General features: G+C 43.4%; 1 protein-coding gene across 1 annotated transcript; it reads right to left on the bottom strand.

Moving 5' to 3' along the window:
* Positions 1-1240: 1240 nt before the first annotated feature.
* Positions 1241-10271, bottom strand: DAD1 (defender against cell death 1). The gene is made up of 3 exons (XM_075341031.1): positions 10002-10271; positions 8238-8394; positions 1241-1422 (listed from the first exon to the last, which is right to left on the bottom strand). Exons 1-2 carry the CDS (start codon positions 10210-10212, stop codon positions 8264-8266), a joined length of 342 nt encoding a protein of 113 aa, XP_075197146.1. The 5' UTR covers positions 10213-10271; the 3' UTR covers positions 1241-1422; positions 8238-8263.
* Positions 10272-10674: the final 403 nt, after the last annotated feature.

Below are 10674 nucleotides of genomic sequence, written 5' to 3'. Positions count from 1 at the left end.
TTAGCCACATCCCGTCCCAGCTAGTGTTGAGTGGGTAGCTAACTATTCGTACTCGCTATGCTGATAGCGAGCACTGTCTACTACTCATTTGTTACGAGTAGCAGACGCAATGTAACTCAATGGGAAATACTCGCTAAGTAGTGAGTAATCTGAAAGCCGTACTATTCGCTACTTGCACGAAAAGTACGGCTTTCAGGTTACTCGCTACTTAGCAAGTACTTCCCATTGACTTAAATTGCGCCCACTACTCGTAATGGATATGCGAGGAGTGGACAGTACTCACTAACAGTAGAGCGAGTACGAATAGTTAACTACTCACTCAACACTAGTCCCAGCTACTTCATTTCGGATGAAATTGGAGAAAATGCCAAAAGTCACTCAAGTACCGAAAACCCCCAAAACAAAACATAGAAATGGGGTTTTATGGGTTATTAACATGGTATTTTTATTGAGTTATTTGAGTAAAAACAAAGATTTTTTTAATGAGGATTTGGAGAGGTTTTATAAAAAAAAGTCAATGAGAACATAACCTAAGGCTCAGAGTAAGATGCACAATTTGACTTTCTCGAGTGACATATTCTGCAAAGAAATGTGTGTTTTATTGTGCCTATTGAATGTACATATCCTAGTCAATAGTACAGTGCAGCAGTAATACACAAAAAAGTTTTTTTAATCTTCCTCAAATGTAAATACAAAAGAAAAAAAATCATGATCTGTGTCCCTCTTTAGGCCTGTGGTAACGTCATACGGTAAGATCATACAAGATTGTTCTGGACATGGGTTTAAAGTGTAAAAAATCCAATATACTTGCCTGACCACTTCCTTGCCAGGAGGCTGCTGCTTTGTTAACCATAGTGAGGACATATATTAGCCAATATTTCTAGGGTTATCCAAAGCAGTATACAGTGTGTCCACCCATATCCTGACTTTTTTTTAATTCACTTTTTTTTCTCCATCTCGTTTGCGAGATAAAAATGCTAACTAGGTGGCGCTATAGGCGGTTTCATTGCGTAGCACATGGCTACTTTACTATACCTATAAACCACTTCTATGCCTATAGCTGCCGCCGTTCTCAAGTTAATGGCGGTGGACAGGATATGGGTGGACATACTGTATAAAGCATTCTAGTAAACGACTATGTCCTTTCCTTTTCAGAAGAAATGACGACCAGTAGCCAAGGTACAAACGCACATCAGCTGTAGGACTATGTACACAGTGTAGCAAAAACAGGACAACAATGTAAGAAAGTCACAGATTTATTGACTATGTCATTTAGAATCACAGACTGAGGCTCCAAGTAATGTTCTTGGGGAGGCAACATAGTATTGGGGGGGTGGGGGGGTCACAAAAAAATAAAAAATAAAATATAATCCCAATGTCCAGCAGTGTGTAAAATGTGTTGATCCCGATGAGACAACAGATCTAGAAAATAAAAAAATATCACGATGAGTTACATGTCACTGGGTTAAAGAACATCATTTTGTTATTTTGTGGCATTGCAGAAAAACACGTAATATTTTGTACCATTCCCTTTAATAAAAGCGGTCAAAAATATTTAACAGCTAAAGAACAAACGCTTGTTGGCTGGCAAACATTTATTTTTCCTGACCGTCCGATAGACATGTATGTCCGGAGCTGCCACAGTTGCTGGTCTATTTCAATGGGGAACAAGGGGGGAAAAAAACAAACCAACCTGCTCAATTATACCTTTCCTACAGATGTCATGTGTAGAGTCAGGTGGCCTCCATGTACACTAGGTCATCTGCCGATTCTGGCAGGTGCAGTCAATGTGCGTAGCCACCTTAAAAGGTTTTTTCCAGTACTTTACTTGTTTTACTGATGGTCTACCCTTAGCATAGGCCATCAATATCTGCTAAATCGAAGCAACAGCCGACACACCGGTTGATCAGCTGTTACCAGTGCTACGTGGAAGTTCTTGGTTGCTGCTGGAACACAGCAGTGTTGTCGTTTCTGTAGTGGCCACTGCTGGTTACCAAGAGTCAAACGCTTTAAGGTCAATCCTGGTAGCTATATAGAAAAAAAGATTCCGGTCTTTGTGGGCGCTAGTAATAGATCTTTGGTCTTTGATCTTTTAAGAAATTTGGCTTTATTATTAATAACATAAAGCTCTTGTATTAACACAACGTGTTTCAGCAAGATACACTTGCCATCCTCAGGTGTACACCTGAGGATGGCAAGTGTATCTTGCTGAAACGCGTTGTGTTAATACAAGAGCTTTATGTTATTAATAATAAAGCCAAATTTCTTAAAAGATCAAAGACCAAAGATTATTACTACCGCTCACAAAGACCGGAATCTTTTTTCTATATGCCTACTCCCATAAGGGAATCCGGGTAGAGCTGCTGTGAGTAATAGAATCCATCAGATCATTTGAACTTACAGCGGGAGGACACAGGTCCGCACAGAGCTCCAGGATTCAAAAAGTCGGTCAATCTGAAGCCAGCAGCGGCAACAAACCTGGATCCACCCAGCAGAACAATGGATAACGCCAGCTGAGACAGTCTCTCATCCCCCAGAGGAATTATACATCTAACACCGGGGTTGTGCGAGGGCGCACAACCTAACCAGGTGAGCAATTCTATAATATAAATATACAGAAATCACTCCACGGGTGCTTCTCATATGCGCTATATTTTTATCTCTACAGTAATCCTGGTAGCTAGTTAAACTGTTCTGTAAATTGTCCTAGGTTATCTGGGAGGCAGAGTGCTGGAGAGATGAAGGTTTATTTCACTGAGCTGTGCTCAAAAGGCAAACATGGACTGCAAAGTAGAGAAATGTCGCCCTCTACTGGCTAAATCTAGTACAGCAGCAGGCTGGAGTAAACCGTAAATGGAAGCTCGGGATTACAGAACAGAGGGACTTGGATATTCTGGTTACAAGTAAGGCTATGTGCGCACATTGCGTACAGTTCACTGCAGAAATTTCTGCAGCGATCTGAAGAGCACATGTGCGCTTTAAATCGCTGCAGAAATGTCCGTAGTGAAGCCGATTCCATGCGCTCTGCCTGCAGCTCCTCCCATAGACAGAGCAGGAGCTGCCAGCAAAGCGCACGGAAGAAGTGACATGTCACTTCTTAGAACGCAGCGCTTCGGCAGTAGCCGAAGCGCTGCGCTCTAAAACGCCACGTGCGCACGGCCCCTGCACAATCTCCATAGACTGCAGGGGACGCAGGACGCATGCAGTTACGCTGCGCTACAAAGCGCAGCGTAACTGCATGTATTTGCGCAATGTGCGCACATAGCCTAAGCTGAGCAGCAGCACTCAATGTCAGGGAGCAGCTGCAAAGGTAAGGAAGATTTTAGGGTGTATAAAAAGAGAGATTAGATCCTGTGATCCCAACGTTTTGTTACGCATCTATAAATCACTTGTAAGTCCACATCTAGAATATGGGATGTTTGGGCTCCACAATTTATAAAGGATATTCAGACGTTATAGTCAGTTCAAAGGCGGGTAACTATATTATTGCAAGGAATGGAGGCCTCCCATATGATGAGAGGTTGAAAAAGTTGGGCTTGTTTAGCTTAGAAAAAGAAGTGTAAGGCTATGTTCACACTAGAAAAATGATTATTCTTAAGAAATTTCTTAAGAGTGAAGGATTAGTGCACCTGCGTTAAAAAACGCACCAAAAACGCACCTGCGTTTTTGCCGCGTTTTCGGTGCGTTTTTTCCGCTGGTTGCTCCCTGCGTTATTGTGCCAATTATCTATGGCAAATAACGCAGTTAGCTGCAGAAAAGAAGTGACATGCTCATTCTTTTTCTTAAGAAAATCTACTGAAAGAATTTTCTTAAGAAAAAAAAACGCAGTGTGTGCACAGCTAATTTTTTTTGCCATAGGTTTTGCTGGGGAATGTCTGCAGAAAGATTACAAGAATTTCTCAAGAAATTTCTGCAGCAAAAACGGACCAGAAACGCAGGTAAAAAACGCAGTGTGTGAACATAGCCTTATACGAGTTCTCATTTATATGCCGGCATGGTGGCTTCGTGGTTAGCACTTCAGTCTCGCAGCACTGGTGTCCTGAGTTTAAATCCCACTAAGGACAACATCTGCAAGGAGTTTGTATGTTCTCCCTGTGTTTGTGTGGGCTTCCACCTGCTTCTCCTGTTTATCCCTAAGTCAGATTGATAGGGAATTTACATTGTGAGCTCCAATGAGGACAGTAATGATCATGTCTGTAAAGTAGCAAGTGAGTAAAATAAAATATGAAAAACCTGGCATATGACTTATTCCTTGCAAAGGTTTTACAAGGGACCAGGGGACATACACTGCGAGTGGAAACAAGGTGATTCTGGTAGCTAAATAAGAAAGGGTTCTTTACAGTTAGAGCAGTCAGACTGTGGTGCGAGAGGTAGTAATGGCAGATACTATAGCAGCGTGTAAAAAACAGCTGGATACTTTTCTCACAACAAGTGGCATTATGGATTATAGATAATCTAGTGATAGACAATAACTGCTGGAGAAAAATAGAACTCGGTAGATCTACAGGGTTTCTTTTCAGCCCAATATAACCATGTAAAAAGAAATTACAACTAGATGACTATATTCTATATCTGTGCGGTCTGTGATTTCCAAAGATCCATAGGACTGTTTGGTTAATTTTGATACGTGACTAGGCCAACAACAGACACGTCTTCATGGGATTGGTTTTTTTTGGGGGGAGGGGGGGGGGAATTCACAAAGAAAAAAAACAAAAAATAAACACACACATGAACAGCTCCATAGATTATAATGAACATGTTTGTAGTGTGTGAAAAACATCTCTTAAAAAAACTAAGACATTTGATTCAGACATTAGGCCATGTGCCTTAAGATCTCATACAGGACACTACTACTGTAATGCATGTTGTATACAGCCCGTGTGCACGTACCTTATAGGGAACCTGTCACCAGACTTGTCCCCTACAAGCTGCGGCCACCACCAGTGAGATCTAATATACAGCATTCTAGAATACTGTAAATAAGAGCCCAGGCCGCTGTATATAATGTAAAAAAAACAGCTTTATTATACTGACCTGGCATTGTACGTCATACAGAGTCCTCCATTGTGCTCCTTTCCCAGAGAGACCTCGGTTTTTATATAAAGTATTCTACAACTCTATGTATAAGGGCTTACTTGTGGTGGCTGCAGCTTATAGCGGCCAAATCTAGTAACAGGTTCCCTTTAAAGGGAACCTGAAGCAGCCCTAGGCTCCCCAAACCGCCACCATTTACTGCATTCTAACAAGCCCCTTTATGTGGCTCAGTCTTTGCTCAATTAATATAGAATTAACTATGAAGCTGCGCTTACACTGCGCAATGCAGTATTGGAATAGTAAGGGGGTCAATAATATCACAGGCCTAATCCTCCCTCTTAGGTAAGCCCACCCCTGTGGGCCGAGTGAAGTGGTCACCACCAGCCCTCTGCAAGCATGGAATGTTCTCCCGCCTTGTCAGAGAGTGCGGCAAACATCCTGCCACTGTGGGCATGTGCAGAGCACTAATGAAGCCAGGGACAGACACCCGGCCACATTGGGCATTTCAGGGAGGGAGAGCATTGCCTGTGTGCGCAATATCTGCAGAGGGATTGCAATTGTCATGTCACTCACGTCCACAGGGGTGTGCTTACATGATTAAGGGAAGATTAGTAAAAATCCACCTCCCATCCCAACTAGTCGACCACTAATTAGCAGAGCACGAGTGCAGTTGAAAGATGATTCTATATTAATTCAGCAATCACTAGGCCACATAATGGGGCTTGTTAGCATGCAGGGAAAGGTTGCTATACACAGTGCCAGTTTTTGGGGCTTAGGGCAGGTGTCAAGTTCCCTTTAGCCCCTTCACCCCCTGCTGATTTTCCGTTTTTCCCTACCCTTCTTTCACGAGCCACAACCTTTTTATTTTTCCCATCAATATTAACGTATGAGGGCTTGTTATTTGCAGGACAAGTTGTACTTTTGAAAGACATCATTCAATCTGCCACATATTATACTGGAAAACTGGAAAAAAAATTCTAAATGTAGCGAATTTGCAAGAAAAGGCAATTCCACAATGTTTTTTTGTGTCTTTTATTTATAGTGCTAACTATATTGTAAAACCGATGTGTCAGTATGATGCCCCAGGTCAGTGCAAGTTCATAGACACCAAATATATATAGGTTTACTTTTATCTAAGTGGTGAAAAAAAAATTAAAAAGAGATATATATATCTATATCTATATATCTATCTATCTCCGTTCTGGGAATGTGCTTGTTAACCAGGTTACTCGTTCAGCAAAGCAAGATTTCCCATAGGAAATCATTGCAATGCAGACAATTCCTTCCACAACTTGTTAAATGTCCCATCCTGGTCCCCGGTTGTGCCATTCCACACATGCACAAACTCACACATTATATGCTCACCTTACCTTCCGTTCCATCGCCGGTCTCCTAAGACTTGCTGTTCCCTAGCAAGGGCTGTGTATCGGCTAACCATGACGACAAGGGAGGAACTGCCGCACCCAGAGCGCTGACGTCAAAGGCTCGTGCCGTTTAACCCCTTAAATGGCGCCGTCAATATGTGACAGTGCCATTATAATCGCGATTGTGGTAAACATTTACTTTCTGCCCGATACCGGAAGTCACGTGACGTGATCACGTGACTTCCGGTGGTTGTCATGGAAGCACAGGGTCATGTGATGACTTCTGTAGCTCACATGAATTACTTTCGGTTTCACCCAGCCCAGAGCTGGGTGAGGCAGAAAATAAGCATATCTGCTGATTACAGCTGTATAGCTGTGATCAGTAGATATGGCAAAGCGATCGGATTGTTGATCCATATAGCCCCCTAGGGGGACTAGTAAAATAAAAAAAAAGTTAAAAAAATAAAAGCCAAATGTTCAAATCACCCCCCTTTTGCCACATTGAAAATTAAAGTGTTAAAATAAAAAAAAAAAAACACGTTTGGGTTAAAAAAAAAAAAAATACATATATTTGGTATCGTCGCGTTCAGAAACGCCCGATCTATCAAAATATAAAATCAATTTGATCAGTAAACGGCGTAGCGACAAAAAAATTCCAAACGACAAAATTACGTATTTTGGTCCCCACAAAGTTTGTGCAAAATGCAATAACAGGCGATCAAAACGTAGCATCTACACAAATATGGTACCCTTAAAAACGGCAGCCTGAGACGCAAAAAATAAGCCATCATTTAGCGATACATCCCGAAAAATAAGAACGCTATGAGTCACGGAATATGGCGTAAAACATGAACTACTTTTTTCGGACAAACTTCTGATTTTTTTTTAACCCCTTATATAAAAGTAAACCTATACATGTTTGACGTCTATGAACTCGCACCGACCATGCATCACACCCACACATCAGTTTTACCATATAGTGAACACAGTGAATAAAATATCTAAAAAACAATAGTGCTATCGCGCTTTTTTTTGCAATTTTTCCACATTTGGAATTTCTTAGCAGTTTTACAGTACACTATAAGGTAAAACTTACGGTTTTATTTAAAATTACAGCTCAAAAAATGAGCCCTCACATGACCATATTGACTGAAAAATAAAAAAGTTACGTCTCTCGGAAGACGAATGGCGAAAAAAACCCCGAAAAGCTAAAAAAAAACGAAAAAAAAAAACAAAAAACGGCCGGTCGTGAAGCGGTTAATAGAGGAAAAGTGGAGCGATTTGTATTTATTTTTTTATTGTGTTTGCCCCCTTACTGTACTTGAACCTGTGACTGTCTGATCTCTCGTGCTATACACTGGAATACCACAGTATTGCTGTATATAGCAAAAACCTCAGTCTTCTATGAACGCCAGCTATTGGCTGTCTTTCACAGGAGTACAGTCAAGACAGGCAATGGGGTTTTCAGCAGACTCCTATCTGTCATGACAACTCATTAGCGCCCCGTGAACCTGCAAATGGATGCCCACCAGTGTGCTGTAAATGTCATTTTTAGAGATTGACATCAGCAGTTGACAGCCAACAGGTGCAGCTCTGCTCCTCATGTGGCTGTAAGAGGCAGATGATGGCTGTGCTAATCAGCCAGCATCTGCTGGCAGAGATGCAGCTCTGTTTCTAACACTACATCAAAGTCAAACAACCGGCATATGACGTAAATGTACATCATAGGCCGGTAAGGGGTTAAATCAGATAGTACATTTGAAATTGGTAAGTAGTCAGTGAATTGTGGTTGAATTAAAGGCATTATAATTGTCAGGCGCATATATGCAATATACCAACCTCAAGACACAATGAAGAAAGGAAACTCATCCAACAAAGTTAATGACAACTAGGTGCAGGATGGTGTTTGCAAAAAGAAAGTCTGCAAAAGCCCTTTCTGGAGAGATGCCCAGGAAGTCTCCTTTATTCTGGGGGTTGATCTGGATCCTTAAGCACACTGCAGGAAAAACAAGACATTAATACCTAAATTATACCGTAAAATGCATCATGCTATTTTCACAAGCCACAGAAAATTTCTGCAACACATTTTCGACAAAGCGTTGTATAGGTTGAAATTCATGAACAAAATCCACACAAGCATCTACAAATATGCAGCGAGCTCTGAATTTTGTAAGGATTCAGTCTTCATCATACACCCAAACATAGGCCCTGATGGATAGAATTTAATGAAACCTAACTGTGGCCCTGGAGGTGTACCAGGACTTTACCATCAGTGTCCTGTCCTACCCTACGCCTACAAGATGTAAATGATTGTGCTCATCCAGATAATGGACCCAATCAAGGGGCAAACAGCAGTGGTACCTCCTCGGTTTATGGCATTGTTATTCATTCATATGAGAAAACACCTTTGTAGGTATTTTTAGGAAAACATTGAGAACACAGAATGACTTATCATGTAAAGGCCTGGGCTGTGATCTTATCTTCCTTACAGGTCTATGATTGCTCACAATACACCAGTGGAGACTGTAGTCCCCACATCAGAATCACTGCACTCCCTTTGCTCTGTACTTTGACTCTTCATTAGTGAGGAGCGAGCATTACCAAGCTTGGTACTCGATACGAGCAGGTCGGACACTTAAACGGGTTCTACTTGAGTATAATGGAAGGTAATGGGGAACTCATTTTTCTGGAAGATTTTAAGGAAAAATGCTCCGGTTTCCCATTGACTTCCATTATACTTGGTACTTGAGTTGAACTAGTCGCAGCGTCCAATCTGCTCATATCGAGAACAAAGCATGGTAGTGTTCAGTTATCATTATTCATCATAATGGTTGGCTTATCTTCATGAATGGTAGCCAGCCACATCTGCAGCCTAAAATCTGGGACTGTCCTTCAAAGTGAGCAGAACAGTGCTAACAAGCACCCCTCTGATGCTGCAGCAGTGACGCTGCCTCTGCTTGCAGTAAGGGAACACACACAGTTCAAATCAGTGGTGCAACCATACTACTGGCCCTAGCTCACAATGTTCAGGAGCACACCGCCCCCCAGTAAAAAGGAGCAATGCACTGCGGAAGATGAGAAACCCCTGTTAAGAGTTGTATGAGATTCTACAGGACCCCCTTATTTGCTGCCTACCCCATCTAACATTTTGCAATGTAACATCATACGAGTCCCTGACACGGCTGCACAGCACGCACCCCACCCTGGAGCCATTTCTCAGGGTACATAGGGAGGGAGCACCATAAATGAGCTACTTTGTATGTCCTCCTTTCTGCATGCGATTCATCCCTTCTATATGGTAGCCCTGAGAGAGGTCATCCCCTCAGTGTATGATCAGTGCCAACACGAAGATTGGGGGGGGTCTGACCCCTGTGACCACCATGGATCCCCAGACCTAGGGTGCGGAGGTCCTGCAGTGCACCACACTCCGCTCATTCTCACCAGGGCTGCAGTACAGCGCTCACCCATCTCCAGCATAGGGAATGGATGAGACAGCTGTCATATACCGCTCCCGTACACTGCGACCACCCCTGCAATGGGAAATCAGACACCTGCAGGACCCCATAGGGAGAATGGAGGGCACACTGCCCAGCACACTCTTACCGCCTAGGATGAAGGAGCCCACGCAGGAGGTGAAGCCGGACAGGAAGGAGTTGAAGGGGAAGGTGCCCACCAGCAGGCAGTACAGGAACTGCATGGCCCCGGTCAGCAGGATGTACAGCAGGTAGGCGTCCAGCAGCTTGAGCCGCTGAGGAGTGGAGCTGACATACTCCTCCAGGAAGCGGGACACCACGGACACAACCGACACCGACATGTCTGCAGCAACGGAGCCGGAAGCTTCCGCCGGAAACAGCGCTGCAAAGAGACGTGGCGGAGCGACAGAGGGGGTGACGTCATCACTACTGGCCGGGAGGGAGCAGCAAGCTGTCAGGTGAGGGAAACACGTGACACCAGGCCTGCGTCGCCGTCTAGAGTGGAGGGTCTGGAGGCAGGATTTCCCTTACAGCTCCACCATAGGACAGCTCAGAGCTGAGGGAACCAGAATAGAGGTGCTGGAGGATGGATCTGCCATATACAGCTCCACCATAGGACAGCTCAGAGCTGAGGGAACCAGAATAGAGGTGCTGGAGGATGGATCTGCCATATACAGCTCCACCATAGGACAGCTCAGAGCTGAGGGAACCAGAATAGAGGTGCTGGAGGATGGATCTGCCATATACAGCTCCACCATAGCACAGCTCAGAGCTGAGGGAACCAGAATAGAGGTGCTGGAGGG

Source organism: Anomaloglossus baeobatrachus, chromosome 1 (genome assembly GCF_048569485.1).
Source record: "Anomaloglossus baeobatrachus isolate aAnoBae1 chromosome 1, aAnoBae1.hap1, whole genome shotgun sequence".
Classification (NCBI taxonomy): domain Eukaryota; kingdom Metazoa; phylum Chordata; class Amphibia; order Anura; family Aromobatidae; genus Anomaloglossus; species Anomaloglossus baeobatrachus.
This window is presented reverse-complemented; position numbering and strand designations above follow the sequence as displayed.

Bases quoted from the DNA above. Each gene is read 5' to 3' on its own strand.
- DAD1 (XM_075341031.1), bottom strand. From the start codon at position 10,212: ATGTCGGTGTCGGTTGTGTCCGTGGTGTCCCGCTTCCTGGAGGAGTAT. The intron at 8,395-10,001 runs GTAAGAGTGTGC...TTTTTCCTGCAG, and splicing joins GGGCTCCTTCATCCTAGGCG to TGTGCTTAAGGATCCAGATC.